The sequence below is a fragment of the Urocampus carinirostris genome, chromosome 4 (genome assembly GCF_059441175.1).
Source record: "Urocampus carinirostris isolate Australia breed hairy pipefish chromosome 4, RoL_Ucar_1.0, whole genome shotgun sequence".
Taxonomy (NCBI): domain Eukaryota; kingdom Metazoa; phylum Chordata; class Actinopteri; order Syngnathiformes; family Syngnathidae; genus Urocampus; species Urocampus carinirostris.
In genome coordinates, this window is record NC_142352.1 from 47,300,015 (window position 1) to 47,327,227 (window position 27,213).

General features: G+C 38.9%; 1 protein-coding gene across 2 annotated transcripts in view; it reads right to left on the reverse strand.

Annotated features, from left to right (window-relative positions):
* The window catches only part of mdga1 (MAM domain containing glycosylphosphatidylinositol anchor 1), a 316,682-nt gene that overhangs the window by 96,202 nt on the left and 193,267 nt on the right, over positions 1-27,213 (reverse strand). For both annotated transcript variants that reach the window (XM_088334739.1, XM_088334738.1), the window contains exons 5-6: positions 6,854-7,050; positions 5,534-5,666 (exon numbers count right to left, since the gene is read on the reverse strand). In XM_088334739.1, coding sequence (XP_088190865.1) covers positions 5,534-5,666; positions 6,854-7,050 — 330 coding nt within the window. The remainder of the gene's footprint in view (positions 1-5,533; positions 5,667-6,853; positions 7,051-27,213) is intronic.

Genomic DNA, 27,213 nt, shown 5'->3' on the forward strand with positions numbered 1-27,213 from the left:
TGGTGACAGTGGGATCAGCCGCCGCTCATCCCCGAACTAATGGGATTTGTGCGCTGCACCACACTTTACAAGCAGGTTACGATTGCCTCCACGCACAGCACGCACTCTCTTCTACCCGGCACTTCATTCTCCCTTTGTCACATTGTCAACACTTTACGAAGACGGAACAGATCTTCAATCTGATCATAAACTCCTTGGCCACAACATTAGGTCCACCTGCACAAAAAAATGACGAGAGCAACATAAAAACATGCCTGCACTTCATAGATAGCGATGTTCACTCAGTGTTTACTGACACACTTGGAATGATTTCCGTTTAACAGGCCAGATAAAGCATTTACCATACCCATAAAGAAAAGTGAATTGCTCATAATGTTGCCACTGAAAACAAGTCAGGGTGATTTTACTGTGCAGTTCGTTTTACTTTTGACACCTAACTTAGTTGTGGTAAATCAATAGACTACAGTAAATTACAGGTAAGCTACTGTTTGGTAATTATTTTTTAGACCAGCACATTTTAAATTGGGTATTTTTTTCATGTACGAGTATATTTGTATCTTGTTTTTTCAACATATTTACTCCCCCTACTACTACAACAAAAATTAATAATAATAATAACAATTATTTTCATAACTTTGTTCATTTTTGCTCTTGTTGAATTAAATTATTAAATTAAAGTAATACAATTACTACATTTTGTGCAGGCTTGGGGAGTAACGGAATACATGGAACAGCAAAAATGATGTTGGCAAGCTGTTTGGATTTATTTTCATTTTGTTTCTGTTGCATTGTATGTTAGTTTTGCCGAGATCAAAGTGATCAGAGCCAGGAGAGAAAGTTACCACGTGTTGTGAGTCATAATTTTATTCATATTTAGTTACTTTTGTCTTTTATTAGCATTTTTGGTATTGGAGTAATCCAAAAGTAATTGAAAGTAATCAAGTTAAAGTAACCCTACCCAACCCTGGTGGTGATCATGTGAGGCAGTCTTGAATTGGGTACTAATAGTATTGCAAATATTGTACATTTTTCCTACTCGACCTTTGCACCATGTAAAGTATGTCAGTAGCTTTCCTTCAACTCCTCCCCTATTACATTTTTAAAGAGCGCTTTCACCCTTCATGCAGGGACCCTTATTCAGAAACTTAACATTAGCATTCACACTGGACCCAAAATGACCTCTGTGAATTCAGATGACGTCTTGTAGCCAATCAGCGTAGCCGTGTAATGATAATAATAAAACATTTATGTGGGCGTCGGATGTTCGGTCCCCAAGGACTTGGCTTTTTGACAGAGGGGTTGAAGGTCCCAATACTACTGAGGCTTTTACAAAATGAGAGGAACTGGGGCTGGAAATATTCTAGACAGATTTCTTAGGATTGTAATGCATATAATGCATTTTGAACACAAAATATAACCTCACCCTGGTGAATGTCCCTGTGTTTCTCCTATTAGGAATTGTCAGCTGCCGTCAGTAAATGGCGGTACTGGAATTATGATCCCAAAATCAATCAATCCCCTCGTCCCATTGCAGTGATACCGTGACCCATTTAGGAGCAATCTAATCCAAGCGGTGAACGGCGGTGCAAGGACACACGGAAGCTTAAGCTGGGAATGCTACAGTGACTTGCAAAAACTTGCCAGGTCTTGGTAGCTTTGCAGTGGTTTTCTGTTCCATCGATTACAATATGATTGCCCACGCACTGCTCCTTGTATCCCATTCTTGCTTTAAACTTTTCCAAAACGTTATCCCGATTCTTCGCAGTGTGTTCTGTGTCCTTATAATGCTGTATGCTCTCCGGTGTCTGCTTTCATAGACCTCTGAGCCCATCACCAAGCAGGTGCATTTAAACTGAGACCTAATGACACACTGTCATTGTTAGTCATTTGGGTCGACATTGGATCATCCAGAAGTCACCAGGGAACTTCTGGAGTCCGTTGGCTGAGTTGAGAGAACAAGGGCAATATTTTTTTCTAACATCTACCTCTCAGTTTCTTCTGTGTAAATATAATGTATAATGATTAAATAATTTGGTTCCACTTCACCAATGTATCCCACGTGTTGATGATTCGTGGAAAAGTGCTTAGGTTAGGGCAATAACTTCACTAGGCACTGTAGTCAATGAAAACTTCAGAGCATGGAAGCAACTGACTTTGTTCTTACGGGATCTGTTTCCCACATTTTAATGCAGTTCATTTGTGTTTACTTCTGATTTCTGTCATTTGTTATCATACTTGTTGTTCCCATAATGAGGATAGGATTTTAATATGCCATTTCAAATAAGGAAATAACTGTTATAATGTGTGATGGTGGTAGTCGATCCTATTTTACTACGTTTGTTACTTTATAGCCCATTAACGTCTCCTGAGTGTTGTAGCTCATTTTAGCTTGAAATTAAGCTACAATAAAAAATATAATAAAATTTAAAAGCTGTATATTAAACAAGGGCACAATTATACAGTGTGTGACCTCTACAACAATTTAAACTTGAACAGAAAATTTAGTTTGTTCTTGTCATTTTGCAGGCTTGGAAATTGAGTTAATTCTCATTTAACTGCTATAAATTAGCTGGCAGAAAACCCCCCAGAAACTTTTGATGAGACACACAAATATCCACACGCATATTATTCATCTTCGTCAAAATATTTAACCCTTCCCTGTCACAAGCCATAATTCCAAGCTGCCTAAGAACCTCCAACATCATCTCCTGCAAAAAGTCATCAGTGGTCGGCCGAAATGACTACAGGCCTGACGCACTTGCGCCTGTGGTCATGAAGTGCTTCAAGATGTTTGTATTCCAACACATTAAAGGTTTCCTACCCTCCACACTGGATGTTCAATAGTTTCGCTACAGGATAAAACGCTCCACTGATGACACGATAAACACTGCACTTAATGCTACGCTAGGCCATTTAGAAAACAAGGGAGCTATGTTAGAATGCTCTTCCTGGACAAAAGCTCTGCGTCCAACTCCATCGTCTCGGATATCCTGGTGGAGAAACTTTTCTAACTGGGGCTCTCCACCTGCAGCAGGATTATGCACCTACTCTCGGCCTTCTTGTGCAGTTTGGATGTTCTCCCCGCAATTGTGTGGGTATCCTCGGGGCTCTCCGGTTTCCTCCCATATTCCAAAAACATGCACGTCAGGGTAATTCAGTGTTTTTCAATTATTTTGAGCCAGGGCATGTTTTTTACGTTGAAAATATTTTGCGGCACATCACTAACCAATAATGTGATAAAATGACATTGAACAGTATGTTTAATTACAAATTATTTATAATACCCCCAGTTTTTACAGCACACTTGACAATGACATAATTTTTGCAGAAAAGGATTCATAAATGTTTTATAAAATTTTAATTTTAAAAAAGTGACATTGGATAATTTCTCACGGCACACCTGACAATCTCTCATGGCACACTTGTGTGTCGCGGCACAGTGGTTGAAAATCACTGGGTTAATCGGCCGGTCAGAATTGTCCATAGGGTTGAATGCGTAAATAAGTTGCCTATCTCTGTGTTCTTTGACTGGCTGGCAACCAGTTCAGGGTGTCCCCTGCCCACTGCCCAAAGATGGCTGGGATGGGCTCCAGCTCGCGCACGACCCTACTGAGGATAAGCGGCGCAGATAATGGATGGATTGATGGATGTTCAACTTTATAAACACAATTGGTTGTAATCGGAAACTGAGGCATTTAAAAGTCAGCCACATGAAAACAGTAAACCAGCCAAAAGAAAAAAACACTAAAGACTAAAGTAAGTCTTTCACTGGCATCTTATCACTTTGAACGTCACGAAGCTGACAGGCCTGTCAATGGCAATATAGTTGCTGCGCGGCAGCATGGAGATGGACAGAGCACCGCGGACTGATTTGAAGATAACAGGCAACGTGACAACTGGATTGCTGCTGACGGTCCTGTGATGCGTTTTCAACCAGACGGCTTGACAATTTGGATCACCAGGAGGCGGGCAAGAGAAGAGACAGGGTAGATTTGAGGGCCATGCGAAGAACAAGCATAGGAACAATTGGGGGTGAGGGGATGAAGAAAAGTAGGAAGTTGAAAATGAAGGAGTCGGACAATGGAGAGGGAATGAAAGTGCTGTATTTTCTGCACCACCAGGCACACGGGAATTATATGGCGCACCCCCCAAAAATAGTCTTCTGTGATGTTTTCATATATAAGTACAGTGGATTATAAGGTGCGTGGAATCAAAACTCCTGAGATTCCGAATTTTTTGAGCATTATAGTCGGCATCTATCACTGGTCACAGTTACTTACAATTTCCTAACATTGAATGGAATGGGAATCAATCCCAGATCGTGGCATGGAAGCATTAAGTATTATCTCATCATCACACGTTTTAGTCACAGTGCCAAACTGTTGATGTTATCATTGGGTCGGGCCGCGGAAATATTGTCACAAATTTAAACGATCCATGGTACAGCCGACTCACAAACGCGATTCTAAACTGAATGAGAGGAAAGGCATTGTGGGAAGTAAATTGGTCACCCCGAAAGATTATAAAACTGCATAGTTTCTTATATTCATAAAATAAGTCTTTTACTTAGGCCGTGCTCAAAAAGGTGAAACAACATTCTCTCTAACCAAGGTACAGAGGATCCAACACTCCTCTTTCCAGGATCTGGTCCAGTTGCATTGAGTCAGGGGTGTCCAAACCTTTTCAAAGCAGGCCATATTTGGTAAGCTGAAAATTTGTGTGGGCCGACAATTCAGCCTGGCATTCTTTTCACAATCTTTAATAAGTTCACCGGGCAATCAATTCCTCGTGGCTCGCCTTTGTAACATTTGAATCTGACCTGCAGGGTCGTGTAAAAAACAACTGTTGTACGGTTACAACTGCTTCAAGTTGCTTCAACTTTTCACATGCAGCTTTATGAAGTCAGCAGGTTTTGTCTGGCAGTGCCTTTTGATATTATATTCTTTGAAAACAGCCAAATTAGACAGACAGTTTTTTCGGATTTGGGTAAAAAGCTACTCCTATTTTCACTTGTCCTGGAAGAAGCGGCTCTTACAGTCAACATTCAGAATCGCCATGTCGGAAATGGGGTTGGATAAAGTTCTCACAGAAAGCCAAGGGCAAGGTGGCCAAGGGTTACTACCATTATCTAGTGAAATGGTGATTTTTTTTTTCAAACAAATTCATTTTTTACTGCAGTCAACATTACTGGCGTACCTCATATTCTAAATTCTATGACACAGACCGTGGGCCCGTAAAAATGTGATCACGGGCTGTAAATGGCCACCTGCAATAAGTGTTGTGCAATTGTGAAAAACCATACATGGACATGCATGATGGTTAAGGTTCGGTGTCCCTACCATTGCTGTCTGGTTCAATAATCAATAATTGCACTAATATGGTGACTCATTTCCAATTTTGTCCACATATAAGATGCACCAGTTTATAAGGCGCATGTTCCAGTATCTGGCCTATTTGGTGTTTTTGGTTTTGCCTTATAGTCTCGAAAATACAATACTAATGATTGGTAAACAGGGTTTGTGGTTTTACTTACATGTGCTGTTCGTGAGCCTGAAGGTGACGGACTTGTCTTCAATGTTACACACATTACGCACCGACACTTGGCAGGTATAATCAGCAAAATCCTTTGTTCTCAGGTTTTTCAGCTTTAGGACCTTGGTTTCACCCTGAGGTATGAAAAGAACAAACATGAAATGCAACACTTTTGATGCTGATACTACACACGATCAAATGGAGAAAAAAATAAGTTGGCTTCATTTTTTGTCCCAAAAGAGTATTGAAATCTTGTCTGGAAAATGGCTTGCATTTCTTATGAGCTGTGCTATGATAAACAGCCAGACAAACACACGCCACAATTATTTGCACAGACCGATGAGATTTCCACAGCGATGGGAGACCTGTGTTCTCCCCGCTTTGCACCCTGCTGTTTCTGTACTCCCTGTGTTGATTCAACACCATGTATTCGTTGACTGCAGATGCTCTGCTAATCAATTCTTAGTAATCCTTGACAAAAATCGTACTCTACTGCCAAATGGACTTCAAGGAATCTGCCTTGTGGTCCACCAATTCTCTCAGGAAGGCAGGGGTGTCAAACTCATGTTAGCTTGGAAGCCACATGGTAGAAAAGACATTCTCACAGGGGCCTGGCGAGTACATTAGAAAAAGAAAGAGAAAGACAAGAATAAAAGCAGGAGAGATGTGGGGAGTAAAAAGAGAAAATTTGAGAGATAGAGAAAGAAAAGAATAAAGAAATGAAGAAAGGGAGAGTGGAGATAGACAGAGACAGAAAGAGAGTGAGAGTTGGAGAAAGAAAGAAATAAAGAAAAAAAGAGAAAAAGAAAGAAAGAAAGTTGGCATAAACTTTCATGAATTAAACTTTTCTTCAGGGTAGTGGGTACTTGGATGGAATTTTTGTGTGCTTACAGTTTGTTCAGTGGAATTTAATCATAAAATGTCTTAATAGTGAACAAATATTCTTTAATGAGCTTCCACATAAAGGATTTCTTAGCAACATACAGCCAAAACGGTCTCTGGTGGTGTGACACTCTGTAAACTGAGAAGATTTTGCCCTATATATACTGAACCGAATAACTGATTTCAAAGATGCTTTGGCTTCACATGTACCACAATCGGCAATACTTAAAGATAGAAGTGACACAGGGGTGATTTATTGTATTTTATCTCCGAGCCATAAGTACTCATGAGAAGAGCCATATCTGCCTCACAACCCATAGGTGCCTGACCCCTGCCCTCGTCACAAACGCATGTGTGGTACTATGCATATCTTTGCTAGTTTGCTAAACGGTATAGTTATTTTAGCCTGTTCAAACTTTTCTTGAAGTAGGGTCGTCACCTGAGTGTAGAGTGGCTCGTAGATGTCCACCCCGTTATCTTTGCTTTGCTCGATGAGCACGTTTGCGCGTTTCCAGATGAAGCGAGCGGGCGGGTTGGAGTTGACAGTGCAGCGAAGGAACACCGTCTTCTCCTGGTAATAACTGCCGCGCACGTCACTGATGGTCTGGTGTACAGTCAGAACGGGTGTGTCCAGGTCTGAAACAGACAATTTCAATATTCTGAAACTGAACGCCCCGCAACCCAAATGTAGCTGTTATGCCATACAGTGCCTAAAAATAATTATTTCCTCCCCAGTACATGTTTGTTATTTTGCCACATTTGAGGCTTTAACCTTAGAGCTAAAGAACGGAAAATATTTTCTACAAATCAACAACACGTGAGACACAATCGGGATGTGGAACCAAATTATTACAAATGTATATTATATCTACGACAAAAAAACTGAAAATAATGTGTTGTAAAAATGTTGGCCCCACCACAGCTCAGCCAACAAACTCCAGAAGTTCCCTGATGACTTCTGAACGATCCAATGTCAACCTAAATGACTAACAATAGCAAACAGAATGTACCTATCTGCCATTAAGTGGCAGTTTAAATGCACTAGGAACAGACAGCGTGGAGAAGACACAACAAATCAGAATAAACAAAGCAGGATTGGGATAAAGTTGTTCAAAGCAGAAATTATATACAAGAAGATTCCGCAACATTTACACATCTCCCTGAGCACTGTTCGAGCAATAACATGAAAACTAAGAGAGTATTAAACCGGTGCACCAAGGTAAAATTAATAAAGGAAGCAACCAAGAAACCCATGACACTGGATGACCTACACACATTTTGATATTATTGCATGCACAGTGCTCTGTAAGATGTGTAAATGTTGCGGAATCTTCTTGTATATCATTCCTGCTTTAAACAACTTTATCCGGAGACCTACTTTTTGTATTCTCAGTCTTCACAATGCTGGCATAATGCTTCATAATTCACATCACCCTATAAAACCCATACCCAATGTCAAACATGATGGTGGCAGCATCATGCTCTTGGGTTGCTTTTATTCAGAAAGCAATAGGAAGATCGTTAGAGTTGAATGGAAGATGGATGGGTCCAGCTTTGCACATCGCCAGGCAACTTGCCAACCACCCCATATATCCTCAACATTTGCTACAATGCACAGAATTATTATGTAGAAATCATAATAATTCTGTACATTTCATTCCTGTTTTACATGGCAAATCTTTTCAATGGTAAATGGCAAATGGTTTGCATTTATATAGCGCTATTCAAGTCAATGAAGACCTGAACTCACCATTTCACACACACACACTCACACGCCAATAGCGGCCATGCAGCCACGCAAGGCGCCGACCTGCTTATTGTTTTAATCTGTATCAAAGAAGAAAAATGGTAGAAATGGTAAAAACTTAGAATTGTCTGCATTGTCTTGAACCACTTTAAAAGGTGTCTCCCATTTGTTTAGTTTGTTTCGTAGCTTTTCATCATAAAGTGTCTCAACAGTGTAAATCCATTCTTTAATGAGCATCCATATACAGGATTCTAACCCTAACCCTAACCCTAACCCAAAAGGGGGTTTATCTGGTAAACACCGTAACTGTAAACTGTAGTTGTGACTGTGCCATACAGATATCTTTGACCAAAACTATTAATTTTCAGTTGCTTTAGCTCCACATGTACAATATTTGGAATGGCAAGGAAAAACATTGACTGGGCCATATTTATCTCAAAGCCAGATTCACTCATGAAAACAGCCACAGGGTCCTGACACCTGCTGTAAGCATTGAAAGATAAGTAAAATTGATTAAAACCGGATGACGCTTATGGAAAACACTTAGCAAGGAAATAGTTAATTAGATGCAAACGACATACAATATTGTTACCTATGTAAAACTGGTTGCCTCTCAATTTATGCACGAATGATCCCAAACACCCAACTGTGTTTCTTTTTTCTTTTTGCCTCAACATATTTAACTTTGCTTGAATTGTTTATTGTGGTCGTTTATAACATATCCGACAATTTCTCCTACTTTCATGCTCACTCCCCCCACGTTTGAGCCATCTTTACCCATAGTAAATGCAATTTAATTTGGTGTCACAAGCATAGACAGTTCCCTCCTAGTCCCTGCCATTCCTCACACACTTACACTTACATTTCCTATCATCATGTTCGATCACTGCTCTCCAATTTCGCTACACGGCAACAACTTGATGGTGGATTAAGTGCACCTGATGCAGCCAAATTGAAATACAATGCTCGTCAAGCAAGATGAAAACACTTTTAGTGCCTTACAAAAATATTAGCCCCACAATTGACACATTGCCATATTTTAGGCTTCCAACTTACAAAAAAAAACTTAAAATATTTTCTAAAATCAACACTATGTGAGACACAAAAGAAGCCAAATGTAAAAAAAAATAAAAGTATGAGTTGCATAAATAGTGACCTTCTTTGAGCTATTACTTTGTACAACCTCCTTTTGCTGGGATCACAAGTCTTTTTTTGACATGTCTAAATAGGCTTTACTCATATTAAAATTGAAATGTTTGCCCATTATTCCTTGCAAAAACATCTCAAGTTCCTTAAAGTTTGATGGTGATAATTTGTAAACACCATTTCAAGATGCCCTTTAGTAGTGAGGTTTGGACTTTGGCTTGGCTATTCTAACACCTAGGGAACTTTTGGAGTCAGTTGGCTGAGGGGAGCAATATTTTTGCAACCCCTAGTTTTCAATTTTTGTTGTTGTCTATAAAATATAAAATTTTGAAAAAATGTGGTTCAACCCTTGGAATTGTGTCTCACATTTTTTTGATTATTATAATGGTTCCGTTTTTGAGTTTTGAATATGAAGCCTAAATGTTTCAATATGACAAAAAGTTATTGGAGGGGTAGTATTTTTGCTAAGGAATATATGTGTATTTAATAATAGGCTTGTCAAGAAAGGTGAAAACACATACATGGGTCTTCCTTCACACCTTTCTGCATTATGCATCTCGTAGGAATAGACAGACTTGGTCCCATCGCTGCTGTATTGCTTGGCTTCATCAAGTGAGCGTGGCGAAGGAACAAGGAGATACTGTACATGTACTGGACTTATTGCATTCTTAATCCGACATATTCCAGAGGAACGTTGTGTAGATTAAGCATGAGGGAGCATGTGTGCTTTGGGAAAGGGCAACACCGTCAAGAAAGTGTAGTTGCACACACGCAAATTCAGACTCCGTGCCTTTGGTTGCAGTTGCTCACGAGAACAGGTGGCATATAAACCCAACAGAAATTAGAACAGGAGTTTTAAATAATTGTGGGTGAAAAAATAATGAATAGCGGGAGTATGTAGACAAAGGGAGAAAGTTTGATCGGAATTTACTGGTCATTTTTTGAACCATGTTTTTCACTTGGCATATCAAACATATGATATAATCGAGCCAGCCATACATTTCTGAGTACAGTGGTACCTAGGTCCTCAACCATAATGTGTTACCGGTTGTTGGTTGAGTACCGATTTGGTTGAGTACTGAATTTTTTTCCCATAGGGAAGAATGGTAAGTATTTAAATCCATTCCACCCACATGAAAACATCTAAAATTGTCGGGACCAGAACGGAAACGGGACCCACTCGCGTAACGTTTCTCACCGTTTTATTTGGAAGAAGGAAAAGGATTGCACATACAATCCGGTGATCGCTGGTCGCGGGAAACAGGTCGCTCTGAACGTGGAAGTGGGACCCCTGTTCAAAAGCAACGCAAAAGCAAAAACCGGGAAAAAAAATGACCTATAAAACGATGTACCCCTTCACTCGGGTACACGGTCCAGATAGAAGTGGCACTAAAGCTAGGCTAATTCGCACCGCCGAGTGCATCTCGGCTCCACTCGGCTCAACTCGTAACGTGCCACATCTTATTCTATTAGACTATTTTCGGCTAATTTTGACTTGGCTAATTTTGGCTGGGCACCAGATTTCGTGTCGAGCATCGAAACATTTTATGGTTGAACACCGACTTGGTTGAGCATTGAGCCGGTTGAAGACTGGGGTACCACTGTATGTCAAAAATATAAAAAGTGAAGACTAAGACTCACACAATCCTATCTATTTCGAAAACTACAAGGCAAAAAATAATTGCCACCCCTAAAATTGAATGTTTCTTTCTTCCTCTAACCCGCAAACAGTCAGGATTGGCTCCGTGCACAATTCTTGAATAGTAGTAGTCAAATATCTGTGACAGTTAAGAACCCAAACATTACATCTAGCTTTCAAGCTAAGCCCAATGTAACCCTGCCCTCTATTGGCATGTAATGCTGTTCGGATGTTATTATAATCACCCAAAATTGCTGATGCTCCTCCTGTGAAGCTGTCCAAAAAGTTCAAATTCAATCAAAACCTGAGTGTGGTGCACTATAAGTGACCCAGCTAAGCCGCTTACACTAATAAATCTCTACCCCTAAAGTTGTGTTCAATCTGTTTTGACTAAGATTTTACCCGACACTCTCTGAAGTGTTCACCTGCTTTTCTTAGCTTTCATCTCTGTATGGACACCCTCGTCCTGATAACCACAACATGCCACTTGCGACAAACGACCCAGCGGGAGGTGACACAGCGAGGCATCGCTGGGCACCATGAGGCCATGCCAGCAACATGCTTGGGCACTTATCAAAGGTATCTGTGTGTATCATCTCGGCTCTGCCAATATGTGACTGTGTGAAGGAGATCTGGCAAAAGAGTAAGGATGAACACATTCTACTTTGTTGAATGCATTTCGGGATTGTGTTCAAGCAGACTGGATTTGTATCCATGCCTAGTTGATTATCTGCAGTGAAGCGGTAGACTTGAATATGTATTAGAAGCCTGTGTGACAGAAAAGAGAATTGTCCTGTCATTCTGTCTGCCGAAGATTGACGGATACGAAAACAAGTTGAGACAGTGGATTCTTAAGGAAATTACTTGGTAGTCACTAAAAATCACGTTATTGGATCAAGTGAGGTGTTGAGTGGTAAAAAAAACTCTTTTTTCGTGTATGTTGTGGACAGTGGTGGGCATGTCACTTAAAAAAGTCATTAGTTATAGTATTCACTACTTTTTCCAAAAAGTGACTGAGTTAGTAACTGCATTAAACTATATTAAAAGTAACTAGTTATCAGGGATGCTCCAGCGCCCCCTGCGACCCTGGTTAGGATACACAGAAAATGGATGGATAGTTCCCAAGTAAAGTAACTATTTATTATGTAACATTATGCACGAGTAGTAAAATAACAACACGTAACAGAGAGTTATAAAAAAGTAACACTGAAAGCACAGGAAATACAACTAAATTATTTACACGTGAAAAATATTACTAGAATAGCTTTCTACCACCTCCGTAATATTGCGAAGATTTGTTCGATGCTGTCCCAATCAGATGCAGAGATTTTAATTCATGCGTTTATTACTTCTCGGCTTGATTACTGTAATGTATTGCTTTCTGGTCTCCCGATGTCTAGCATTAAAAGTTTGCAGCTGGTTCAGAATGCGGCAGCTAGACTTTTGACTAAGAGCAAAAAGTTTGAGGATATTACTCCTGTATTGGCCAACTTGCACTGGCTCCCAGTCCACTTGAGATGTGACTCTAAGGTTCTCTTATTAAGGGGCCGGTCACACAGACATTTGCGGCTGAATCACGGCCAGAAATTTCTGCCTTTGAGGCGGACGCTATTGGACGCATTGAGATCGCCATTCAGACGAGATACAGCAGTGCTTAACACGAGGTCGGAAATTCGCGCGCGGGTGGCAGCGCGAAAAAGTTTTGCGCTGCTTAAATTTTCAGATTGCGGGTACACAGCCTTTCACGAACGTATCGAGGCTGAACCACGGCCAGAAATTTCTGGCCGTGAAGCAGATGCTGTTGGGCGCTGTTGGACGTTTGGAGACCGCCATATAGACGAGATACAGCAGTGTTTTACTCGCGGTCGGAAATTCACACGAAGTTGGCCGCGCGCAAAACTTTTGAGCTGCCCCGTCAGCGTAGTGACCTCGTCTTAATCCATTTTTATTTCTTGACATTTCTTTTCAAGATAATAAAATAAAAATGATGCCATAGCTTGAAATCTTGATCTTCACGGGACTGTGTCTTGTGCGGTTATGATTTCTACAGCCCGGTGCCGAGATTTGCATCCCCTCGCTACTACAACCACTTTTACCTCGTTTTATCTCACTTTTAGGGAATGTAATGGCGAACATATAACCAAAACCACTTCGTCTTGCATTTTTTGGAAATGTAATACAACTTAAACCATTCCGTCTTTGTTTTTGTTGTGAACGTAATCGAACGGTAAATCCTCCCCCCCTCGCGTGAACGCGCATTCTGCTGCGCTTCCAACAAAAGCGATCGTATTCTATATAAAACGCTTATTAAAACTATAAAGCGAGCTAATTATAACAATTGGGAGATCCTAGTCTATATAACGCGTTTATTTAAACAATAAAGTGCGATCGTATCCTACAAAATGCGTTTGTTAACGCAGATGAAAAAGTCACCAACGTCAATGCACGCTTACATCAAAAGCGATCGCAGCAGAATGCGCGGTTACGCGAGGGGGTGGGGGGGTGGCGGTGTTGCGTAGGAGTCGGATTTGGGCACAACACCGGCTCGGGAGCTTTTATACCCGTGGTCCACACGAGAAAATGACGCAGAAATGACGCGATGAGGAAGCGGAACAGTCGCCGGCGTCTGTTTTGCGGGCGTACCACCGATGGACAGCGGGTTGGCCAATTTTGCGCATATTCCATCCCGGGCAACCACGGGCAAAAAAAACCCGCAAAATTATAGCCGTGATTCAGCCGCAAACGGCTGTGTGACCGGCCCCTAACATATAAATGTTTGCATGGGCTTGCACCCTCTTATCTCTCCGATTTGATTTCCCCCTATGTTCCTGCACGGAGTCTGCGCTCGGAAAATGCCGGTCTACTTGTGACTCCTAGAACCAAGAAGTCTGCAGGCTCGAGAGCGTTCTCCATCCGGGCCCCGGTGTTATGGAACGCCCTGCCTCTGGAGATAAGATCTGCAACCTCAACGGAAGTTTTTAAATCGAGGCTTAAGACACACTTCTATTCCAAAGCATATGATTGATGCCCACCTCATAATCTGTTTTGTCCTGTCTTTTTCCGACGCCTGCCTGGCTGATACGAAGGAGAAGGATGATTTGGGATGGGTCAGCGGACCAGCGTCTGACCTGCAGCATGTCAACCCCTGCATTTACAAGCTGGCAGAGACGGGAGGCAGCGTCGTGGCCGTCATAGACGTTCTGGACTGGTTTGCAGGCTGGGTTGATGTCATGCACTTTCCGGACATTTTCAACATCTTACCTAATGTATACTATTATGTGTACAGTAATGCTAATTGTAATTCACCCTTGGTCAATCCTGGAAGGGGGATTACCACATGTGAGGTCCTTTCTCAAGGTTTCTCTTTTCTCCTCACACTGAGGTTTTTGAGTTGTTCCTTGCCCGCATGCTGGTTTAAGATCAGGTAATTGCGTCATTTTGTAATTGTAATCCTGTGCAGTCCTTTGAGATATTTTTGTGATTAAGGGCTATATAAATAAATGTGATTTGACTTGACTTGACTATTTACAAATGTACAAAAAAACATTAAGTACAAACCGTATTTCAACTTTTTTATGCTCAACAAAATTATATTCAACAGCACAGAATTCCCCAAAAATGCATATTGACCATTTACAAGAGAAAAAAGGTGTCTCGGAGGGAAGCAGCTATTGATACCCCCATCTATCAATAGCTCCTTTCTTTCTCTTCTTTTGTGTCATGGTTGCCATGGCGCCCAATTGGCCACGCCCATGTGGCGCCAGCTGCAGCTTGTTGACAGATTGGCTCCCAGTCAGTATTTAGACTCTGTCCTGTCAGTCCCCTTTTGTCGGTCAGTCTGCGAATCTCTGTTTTTACACGGCAAGCCCTTTTTTACCTATCCCGTGTTTTTGCTCCTGTTTGTCTCCCGCTGCGATCTGTTTTGATCTCCTGGCTTTCGACTTGTTTCCGATCCCAATCACGTTTTTGATCTTCTATCCCGGCTACTGACCTGTTTTTTTCCGTTCCCGACACCGCCATCGCTCGCCATCCACTTGCGCGTCTGAGCAACCTGCACCCCGCGACCAGCGATCTCCGGATCGTGTGTGCAATCCTTTCCCTTTTTCCCAATCAAACTGTGAGTAACATTATGCGAGTGGGTCCTGTTTCCGTTCTGGTCCTGACATTTTGTTATTTATTTATTTGTTTACTTTTCATTTGTTACCTAAGTCTATTTTTCATTTTCTTTTGTCTTTTTTGATTTTCTTTTTTGTATTATTTTTTCCCTCCTTATGCATAATGCTTTATAATACTAGGTAATGGTATGGATGAAAGCGACAAAAAGTGCTGTTTGGTAGTGGAAAGAGTCGGCTCTTTTATTGAGCCGAGCCCCAAAAGCCGCTTCTCTAAACAAAAGACGGAACCTAGCGGGAAAACATTGACGTAGTCACATAAGTACAAAAGGTCACATAGCTATGTAGTCAACTGCGCAGGAGATAATTAAAGTGAACCACACTTTTCACCCAATATTTCATTGTATTAGTGATAAAAAAAAAAATCATACAATAATATATATCTATTTTTTAAAGCAATCTCCCGCATGCACTGTAGTTCTGGACACATTTCAAACCCCGATTTTTATGTGCAAGATAGATTTCCTTGTGTGGCTACAAGGTCTGGGCAGTGTGCTAATGCACAAGCTTGCAGCTTAGAGGGAACGTTGCCAAAAAGCCTTGTTTTCATTAATTTTGATCACTAGGTAAGTCATAAGTCTAGCCAAAGTGAGGGTATGTCACTGTAATTTCTACAAATCTGGACAGAAATACAGCAGACTCCTGGTAAATCAAAAAGGCTACCCTACACCCAGTGAGGAGAAAGCTGAGTATCTACACGACCGTTCAAAATTTTAGGGTCACCCATACAATCTTATTTTTTTCATCAAAAAGTCACACTTTTATTAATCCTGAGAATTGTACAATACCTGTGTATTTTGCCCACAATACTCTGTTCCTTGTGTTGGAAAGTCTTTTATATGGCTTTGTCTTTGCCATTCTGCCCTAAAGGCCAGCATCACAGTAGATGTCGACATTGTTGTTTCACTGAAACTATTTAACAAAGCTGCTAGGTGAGGACCCATAATGTCTCTTTTTCTCAAACTAAAGACTTTAATGTACTTGTCCTCTCTCTTGGTTGTGCCTCTCATTTTTTCTTTTTACTCTGGTGAGAAATGTTTTCTGTAGTGAGCAGTACGCGCTATTGTAAGAGATCTTTGGTTTGTGTCTAATTTCTCCCATGAAATAGCTTTCATTTTAGTGGAGTTCACACAAAAGTTATTTTTAATGGCTATTTTGAAATTTTATCTCACCTAAAATATGATGCTCCAGATCCTTGACTAAAGGAAGGTCAGTTTTATAGCTTCTCTAACCATCTTAATTGTTTTCAGGGTTTCTCATCATCCATCAGCTTTCTAACGCAATTAGGAAAGACGATTTACTACAACACTGGCAACTGGAAATGGGCCTCAATACACTTACTGTATGTAAACATTGTACTAAAAACAAAAAGGTGCAGCTAAAGACAGAGATAAATGTAAATAAATATGAATCCTAAAAGTGAACCTTTTGCGTGTTTAAAACAATAATCGGTTCTTAATCTGCTCCCAATGTGGGCTAAATTTAGCCATGTTTGTCTGCAATCCGCAATATAAAGTTTTATTATTGCTCTATGCAATATACTACGTGGTTAAAATATTTATAATTATTCTTAGCTTTCCATTACAGATCATTGCAACCTACAGTAAACAAAATTAGCACACTTTTTAAAAGAATATATTGCTGTCATTTGTCATGTCAAACCAGAGCTGATTATCATTGTAAAATAAGATGGTACGCCGACATTTCGTTGTTTCGTTTTACATGACAAGTACACCGAGCAAGCTCCCAGGGTGAGTCTAACTTTGGCGGCTGTGGGGCCCAAGTAAATAGAATCACAAGATGAAACTGCAAGTGTACAGAAAAAACGACATGAAACTTTAATGAAGCCTCTGATTTCCCCACAGTCTTCCCTTTTACACACACAACTTAGATCACTTCCACTCCACCTGCTTTTGTTGGCCACAGCGTTTAATGCACTGTCTGTTTACTGTCTTTTCAGAATTTCAAACTCAGACATTTTTTCTTGTACACAATACATTCCGATTTGAGGAAAAGGCCTGCACTGTTAAAATCAAAGCGATGTAATTTGCATCCGGTTTGTTGTAAGTACTTTTAACTATTTTGACAGTGAAAATAAAAGTTTAGAATTAACATTTTGTTTTGAAAAAAAAGGGCAGATGTAGCCCACAGCCTTTACTTTGACACAAGTGTGATTTTATGTTCAGAGCTCTGGGTGCTGAGCACCCAGAGTGTCTGGCTAAAGTGATATAACATGTACAATTCTATTATGATACAATTTTAATTAAAATACATCTCTTATGGCTTTTTTAGAGACCATCTTTATCAACTGAATGTATGGGGCAATTTTCTTTAATTTAATGTTCCCTTTTTAACTGAATTTTGGCACAGTTGGGCTTCCGTAATAACATTCTCTTACCGTAATACACTGGAGCCTCTACAGACTCTATACTTCAAGTGACACTAGCACAGCGAAAGGGGACCAGGAAAGGGGTGAGACTGGTACTAGGAATCAAATGGACTGAACCATTCCAAGGCAGTGGAGTATTTCCTTTTTTTACGGCGTTGCGTTGTTCACATTTTAGTTTTGTTTTATTTGTATAAATTTTAGCTGGCATTCTTCATTATATTTAAGCCTATCCTGTCCTTTATAAAACAAAATGAGAATTTTTGGGGTGCTTGAAATTTTTTCAGGGGGGAGGGTGTTCGTGGCTTGAGCCCCCCTCCAAAAAAACCCAGACTGATTACGCCCATGCCTTGACAAGTGTGCTATATGCTCCACGCATGCAAACCAAAAACTAGCCCAATTGGCACGGCGAGATGCCTTCATTACCCGGTTTATACAAGAAGAACCATAGCGATTTCTTTCGTAATAATCCATAGTACCAAGCACGGTTGAGCAAGTGTGTCTTTGTAGCGAGTCAACTGTGTTTTTATAACAAGTTGACCTCTGCTCGCCGATCGCTCTCACCCACCCCGTAAAAGCCGCCAAATCCTCTTTGATTTCCAATATCGTGTTCTGTTCCCTAATAGCACTCAGGAAGTAGACGGCCATTAAGGGAGCAAAGAGAAGATGACAGGCTCAATTGAGTGAGAGCGAGTCATGGGAGAGAATTAGACCCATAGCGCAGCACTACGTGTGTATGTGTGCTGAAGGCTGATTATGTGACTGAGATGTTTGGTTGCTATCTCCCAACATGGAGCAGAAATTGAACTTGTCGGAGTACTTCAATGGATGGCCATTGACTCAAGGTCACAGTGCGATTAGTTTTAATGAGTTCGCATTCGAATAAGTCGGATAAAACGTGATAGCAAACGTATTAGCGCTTAATGAAGAGCTATTTTCTCGTCTTTTAGCCACAGGCCATATTGCGGAATCTGATTTTCTGTTGATGTGTCAAATGAAGAGTTGGTGGGTGGTCCAACCATGTTTTTAAAAAACAGGTCAAGTTCCCAGAGTTGTACATAATTGCGTTTTTTTTTTCCAGTAACGCGGTGATCATTCTTAAAAAAAAATGTCCGCCGTTACAACGGCGTTACTGTTACTGACAGTCAAAAGTGGTACGTAATAAATTGAAAAGAGACATGTTGGTGTGGACGGATGTTAATTTTAGTGTCACCCGCAAGTAAACCATAACATAACTGTAAATATTAAAGGACGCACTGTGCACGCTCAGTATCAATGTGGCATAATGGGTCATTTGCCCACATCATTTTACTTTTGACTATTGTCGTGAACTAAATATTTGAAGTGCAGTTCCGTGTTTCTACTTGACCAGTGTTTCAGGTTGTAAGAGTTTGATTTATTTATTTTGAACTGCAATGTTAAACACACTTTATACTGTTAAACATTTTACTTTTGGTATGTGAAAATACTTAAACTCAAGTGGCATATGTCTGCTTGAGCAGTTGTCTGACTAGAAATTGTGTTTTTTTTCTGTAGAGTGAAATATAATATAAAGTATAATATATAATATAATATAAATATTATATTGTTCCTAAGTTGACTTTTATTGTGTACAAAATACGTATAAGTACAGTAGAATAGGTCTACTTGACCAATTGTCTCAGGTTGTGACAGTTAGATTTAATGTATAAACTCACTGCTGACTGTAGTTTCAATTTATTGTTGACTGTTTTTTTGTTGCATTTTAAGTGTAGGGTCAGTCTTTTGTTGGTGAAGTGGAATAAATATTACAAGGTTCTATAACTGACTCTAATACTGCCCAGAAAATTTAAATTTATTTGACATACAACAACTGTTTTTAAGGCAACGGAAAAAGTTGCTTTCCCTGGTACCTAGTTACTTTTACTATAGAGTAATTCAATCAAGTTACTTTTTGGAAGAAGTAGTGAGTAACTATAACTAATTACTGTTTTAAAGTAACGTGCCCAACACTGATCGTTCCCCTTATCAATGTTTGCAAGCCCCCTTTTAAAGTGGTATTAAACATTACAAGCATTCCTACAGCCAGACAAAATGAGTAAATTGAAAACAAAGATACTTTGTGTAAAACATATTTATTTTATTTACCAAATAAAAAACACAAATAACTATTTCAGCATCTCTCTTGTTTTTTTCCCTACTTGCTGTACATTAAGTGTTGCTTATTAAACATAGCAGTATATCTAGGGAAAAAAAAAGGAAATCCCGTTCAAAACTGTTCCGTGTACACTATTTGAAATGATCAAAACATTTCTAAAATATGAGAAAAGGGTAAGTTGACGGGTGTGCATCAGTTTATAAGTTATACCAAATTGGAAATATTCTGTATGGACTGATTCTGCCATATGTAGAAATAAACGATTCATAAATAGATACCTACTATGATATAATATATGATAAATTAATATATAAATAAATCATGGAATACCTACATTTAGGAAAGAAAGGAAACATATGTATGTATGTATGTATGTATGTATGTATGTATGTATGTATGTATGTATGTATGTATGTATGTATGTATGTATGTATGTATGTATGTATGTATGTATGTATGTATGTATGTACTTTGCCATTTATCTATTTCAACGACAAAAAAATATTTTGTATAAAACTGAAGTGCTGAAAAACTACACAATGAGAAAATCACCTCTCCCAACCCAACATAAAAGACAAACACACACAAAATGGGTAAAAATAAATAATTAAATATATTCAAAACATACCATTACCCCCCAAAACACTCCAAAATATGTAAAGGAATATTGCATTATATCACATCAAAATGCTGTATAAGAATACAAATTCCACAGGAACCTGAATACCTTGAGTACATTAAAATACAAGTACAATTAAAAGTGTATCAATGAAAACGATTGCGGTAACATTAAGCAGCAACAAAATTCCCAAATAATTGATGAATACGTTGTCATGTATTTTGTCATTTTATGTTGTTGTGTACTTTGTCACAACAAAATGTTTTTTCAAATGAGGAGGCTGCCCAGTGTGCTTATTTTTTCACCTTCCGGTTGATAAATAATGGCTTTTGAGTAGCTGCTTGCTACCTGACAGAAAAAAAGGCATTGGAGTCGATTGGTTTATTTGTTAATCACCAAATAGGTGAAAAGGTCAGCAAGATTGACCTGCCTCCATATTTGAAAAAAATATTTTGCTGTGAAATAGTACACGAAAAAATATATGACAAAATAAAGGTCAGAATACACTACAAAATATGTTAGAAAATACATGACAAAAACAAATACCGAAATAAATGACAAAATGCTAAATGTGAAAATTTAACAAGCAATCAAAATAAGGACAGGTGATATAAAATTAATTAGAACTATCAGGAAAGGAAGAAAGCCCAGAACTTAGATAAGAAAATCCATCATGTTCTAAAGCACCCCCCCCCTGAGCCCTTTTTATCTTTATTTAATCTACAAGGTTACAGTGCATTTAGTGCTGCTTATTACACGTACGACGACCCTGGTGGTTAAGGGTTTGAGAACAATGAGGTTACAAAAGCAAAATTTTTTGTGTTCATTTAGTTATTTGGCATATATTTGTAGGTACTTATTTATACATACACGTGGCAGGATTGGTCATCCATAATTAAGTAGCTGCACTCTGTAAGTGTTAAATAGAACATTCCACACCGCATTGATCCACATTATAAATCCTTGTTTTTGACACATTGATAGACCACATTATTAAAAATGTATAATGATGTCTTCACTTCTTGTGACACATTTGAACCACCAGGAGGCTCTAAAAATATTTAATAAAAGGAAAATATATTCAGAATTCACTTAGTTGTTTCACTTCAAAGCAGAGGTCAATCCGTGCCTCAAATGCCACGAAGTATTTTTTTTTTAAATCACTCGGGGGTTAAACAAAAACCATTGCAACACAGGATCATACGATGACCATGAGAGTACAATATATGTCATTGACTGTAGCTGCGTCTTTTTAGACTTTGAGGTGTGAAACTCAGTTTGGCTTTCGGGCTACTGATATTTACCTCAAAGGAGCTGGGAATTAAACCTGCGACCCCTCTGTCCCAAGACGCGCACTCTATGTTCAGTTTGGCATAGAATGTGTTAACTGGTTGCGTGAAAGCAGTCTTATACCTGAACCAACTTGCCATGCTATACAAGCTCAGCTCTGTTCTCTAGCAGCCAAAGAGAGCATTTGGTTTGCATTCATTAAAGAAAAATTCTAACTTTTGATGGGCTTGACCAAAGACTTCTTTCTTTTGTTGACATACTCAGAAATGTATGGTGGGCTGGGTTACTTTAACTAACAGGCCGGATCAGGCCCACGGCTGTAAGTTTGACATCCCTGATTTGGATTATCAAAAAATACTGACTTAAAGAGACAGTGTGTACTATTTAGCACAGCTTACTGATATAAATAATAGCAAAAATTAAAATAGCAAAAATACATAAACCGTCATACAAACGTGCATTTTTTTGCAATAATCGTACATTGATAAGTTAGCATTTATTTTGCATAAGATGAGCTTCACCTAAATGGAGCTGAGATAAGTCAGCTTGCTGTTTCAGGTACCCAAACAATTAAAAAAGGTTTGGCCAAAAAAAACATCAGAAACATTGTTCATTTTGGTCACTCTGAGTCTTCGTAGTTTGTGTTCTTTCTTGTACTTGTTAGCACTTGTTTGCGGTTGCACTACCTCATGGTGGGTAACTTTATGGAGTTGCAAGTAGTCTTTCAATACTAGTATTGTTGTAGTTTTTACAAAGTTATATTTTTCTGGTATTTATTTTTTATTTTTATAATATTTCTGAAGTTGTACTTTTGTAGTATTTCTGCTGTAACATTTATCTCGTAGTATTGTGTATAGTAGTATTTCTGAAGTATTATTTTTGATTTAAGTTTTTGATATAGCATTTTTTAGAAGAAAATAAAAATAATATACAGTATTACGTTCCTGTTTTTAAGCACTGAATTTGATATTTAGTTTTGTAGTCATTTTGTAGTATGTTTGTAGTATTTCTGTGGGAGTATTTTTGTAGTAGACACCCAAAGGGACAATGGGGACAAAGTTGGCATTAAAAAAAAAACGGTTTTATTCGTACCACTTTTGTCACTGGTACATATATTGTCTTTTTTTTTTTCACGATTCTCGCTTAAAGGGTCGGATGAAAAAGTCCGGCGGGCCGCATGTGCCCCACGCGCCGTAATTTTCCCACCCCGCACTACACTATATCAAGTGGTCGAATACTACACACGGTGCCTTTAAATGCTGACTGTATTGAGTGTTTCAGTTACACTGATATAGGATTTGAGTCACTGGTGTTAAACAATTTGCATTGCTAACAAGGACTTCATTAATTTTGCTTAACTGCCCAATGAGGATAAACACCTCTGTCAATAGATGGACATTGCCCCATGACAGGTTGTTGTGATAAGACAGCTACGAAGGCACAAAACTGAAATATTGCTCTCAGCTGGGTAGCAGCAGCCTATGTTTTCATTTTTATCCACATGGCAAAAAAATATATTATTATGCATTACTGACCACACACACATTCATACGCTGACAAATGATCATAAGCGCCTGTACGCGCAAATGTGCATGCGACCAGATGCTAAAAAATAAAATAAAAAATAGATGCAGAAGACTGCCTGCAGGGAGGCAGACTTGCCATTTGATCCAGCTTCGCATCTCGTCAATTATTCAGCATCCTTCGCATAGACGTAGCGCTAAAGAGGCCATGAAACATGCACGAAGCTCGTGTTTGGAAATAACAAGAACATTGGCTGTATTTAAAAGGCGAAGGTGATGAGGACACTTTGACTTATTGATTGGGGTTTGTTTTCAGCTATGCTTCCTTATTTAAAAAAAAAGATGAAAAATGTTACATTATTTAAGTTCACTATTAACTCATTCAATGCTAGACGTTTCCCTCAAATGGGAAGTGCCATTTTGATTGACTTTTGAAAACCTACGGAACATTTTGCTCTGTGCCTATAGAGGCAATATAGAAAAAAATATTTCAGTGTTTTTTTTTCCTTAGTTATATATCAGGACTTCTCATCTCATCTCATTAGCTGTACCGCTTATCCTTATTAGGGTCGCGGGGGGGCTGGAGCCAATCCCAGCCATCTCCGGGCAGTGGGCAGGGGACACCCTGAACTGGTTGCCAGCCAATCGCAGGGCACACGTGGACAGACAACTCACTCGCTCAGTCACACATAGGGACGATTTGGACCGGCCAATTCACCTGAAATGCATTTCTTTGAAATGTGGGAGGAAATTGGAGTGCCCGGAGGAAACCCACACAAGCACGGGGCGAACATACAAACTCCGCACAGTAAGGCCGGTAGCTGGATTTGAACCCACGCAGGAAGTTCCCACGACCTCAGAACTGTGCCGCACACGCGCTAACCACTGTGCCGCTGTGCTGCCCTATATCAGGACTTATTTTAAGTATTTTCTGAATTGTTAGTAATATTGTTTCCCTATTTTATGGTTAATTTGATCACTAGATTCATTTCTTACAGTGTGTATAAATAGATATTTAATTGTATTTCATGTATTATTTTTTTTAAATTTTATTTATTCAAGGTATTATTTAAAAAGACAAGTATTATCTGCCAGTGGAGTAAGAACATGTACCTTGATTGATTTACTTATTTGACTACATGTTTCTGGCTCAATAGTTTGCAGTGTAAATTATGACAAAGATGGAGCTATTTTAGTTAATGTTAAGGAATGTTTTTAGAAATCGAACATTTATTTATTCTTGCAGCTCCGGACAAATGTGTTTTTTGTCTTTTTGTGGGTCTAATATGGCTTTTGCAACAAGTTGGGTTACCTACCCCTGTCCTGTGTCTTTATAGCTACATAACAACATTTTACGTAGGCCTTTAAAAATGAATCAAATGGCAAAAATTAGCGGACACCGATTCTTACTGTTTGAACGAAACGTCTGGCATTGAATGAGTTAAATACAAGAGTTTGAGGTTTTTAGGTCACATTATTGAAAAGTTAAACAGTTAGCTTCTATTTCTTCTCATTCATCTTGAACCCACCACTATTTGCAGGGAACAAATAAAGCTTTCATCCCAAGCTTATGCCATTTACTCTGAGCCGACACGTTACTTTAGAAGACATAATTATGCGCCAGTTTGCGACGAGTGTGCAAAACGTCATTAAACTTTAATGGAGGAATGAGTTATTATCCCAGGCAATGAGACACTCACTTGAGCTTTGTTGTTGACAGTGAGTGTTGCAGCGTCGCAACACAGTGTCGGAGGGGTGTTGACGAAACACTTGGGGAAAAGTTTACCCTTTAAGCATCAGGTTCGCACAGTCATGCAAAAAGAAATGCAATTGTCAAAACTGATTCACACAACAATTTGTACTCATACATACATAGTTTCCATTGTTTTTCCCTTTTGTATTTGAGTCTTTTTTAAAACACCTAATCTAAATTGTCTCTTTTGATTTAAAGGTACTCTTAAGCACACATGAAACAAGAGTGTACTGTATACAAGAAGACAGAAAAACTACAACCCTGTTTCTGTTTTGTCTTGATACAGAGAAATTCATACAAGAATTCACATAAATTGGCCACTAATTGCACAGTGCAGGTTTTTATGAATAGTCAAACAATGACAGTATAAATGGAGCGTAGTCGAATTCCTAATCATGTATTTATTTATTTAATACTAATATGCAGTTGTAAAAAAAAAAAAACATTTCTCTCTTAAAACCTAAGGCAGTTTGTGTCCCATTTAGGACTTTTGAGTTACTGTAATGTTAAATAAAAAAAGTATCATTTCAAAATCAGCCAAAGAGCAGACATTTCATCCTGATTTAAAAAAAATGTTAGGGTCAAACTGAATTCTCCAACGATGTGACACGAGGCTACGATACTTTCTTCTCATCTTTAAACCTAGTGCAAATCAATTACCTGGATTATCAATGCAATTACAGAAATGGAGGACATTGTATGTTGAGACGCCTGCACCACCAGTAGCGCAAACAAGTATTAATAGATTTTACAAGTGTTCCAACCAATGTTCCCTCTAATTCTCCACGGGTCTGAGCGTTCACACAATGTCGGTGAGCAACGCTTGAAACAACAGTGAGCAACAGCAATCCCAAGTGTGGCAACTAAATCATTATCAAACATGTCCAAAACTTGACATCAACTTACATTTTAGATAGATAGATAGATAGATAGATAGATAGATAGATACTTTATTCATCCCCTAAGGGAAATTCACATTTCCAGCAGCATCCCTGACCCGAGAACATACAATAATAAAGCCAAAAGAATACAATATACAAATACCCAGTGTTTGCTGAGTTTCCGGCAATGCAAAATTATTTTTCACTTTTGAATGAATTGACTAATGTATTATTGCAAAAATTGTACGGCCTACAAACGTCATTTGTTTTTACAACAATTCTTTCACAAGATTTCCATTTCTTTTTTTTCCCGGTATCTTTTGTCGCATAATACTAACATTTTGGGGGGCTTATTTAGTCGGTTGCACGATACACAACTGTATTTAATCAGATTTTTTAGTGGAAGTACAATGTTGGCAACAAGATTTACTTGGTATAATTGGAAATTATTTGAATGCAACACAAATTTTTTCTTCTTTTTCCCTGTTTTTTTCTTTTTTTTAACTCCTTTAAAAAAATCTCATTCTGTTTATTTTTTCCTAGCTGTTACTTTTTTCTTTTTGTTCTCTATTTACTTTTTTCCTTTGTTTCTTTCTTTTTTTTCTGGCTTTTTTTCTGAAATGTTCCTTCTTTTTCCTCTTCTTTTTGTTTCTTTTTTTCCTCAGCTTTTCACTACTTTTTCATTTTGTTATTTTTTTTCTTTTTTGTCCTATTTCCCCCCTTCCTTTAAGTCATTTTGTGCACAATTTTACATAATATTTGGTCGTGTAGGGATTAAAGGAGCAAAAACAACCTGAAGAGCTGTTTGGGACCCGAAAGAGCCGGTTCTTTTTAGTGAGCGGAGCCGAAGAAGCCGGTTCTCGAAAAACTACTGACTTTACTCAACTTCATTCTACTTTGACATTGACTTCAAAATACCGCATTTAGAACACAGGACAACCCGTGTATTTTTACCTTCATGCACTGTAACTTTGACTTAATTCGGTTTTTAATTAGCAATGAGCCTCAATTTTTGTGAGCTGGCTAGATTTTCTTGTGCGCAGAAAAGCTCTGGGTAGTGCACAATTGCACACACATGCAGCTTAGAGGGAACATTGCGCTGGATAGATTTTCTTGTGTGCTGAGAATGTGCGGGCAGTGTGCGATAGCGCACGCGCGCAGCTTAGAGAGAACATTGGTTGCAACAGCATTAGCCACTTTTTAAGCAATACTTTCAAAGATTTTCCAAGGACAAAAATAGATAATATTCAATAATAAAACACTTTTTATCCTTTGCAAATGACATTGTAATACGCCAGTATATTAAAAAAAAACTTGGATAGGTCTGAGTGGGTTAAGTAAAAATGTATTCTGAATTGACTTGGTTATTAAACTTCAAAACTTTTGAAAAACTAAATACCGTAAATTCCGGACTATAAGCCGCTACTTTTTTCCCAAAATTTCAACCCTGCGGCTTATTCAGTGATGCGGCCAATTCATGTAATGCGGCGCTTGAGTACAAAAGGT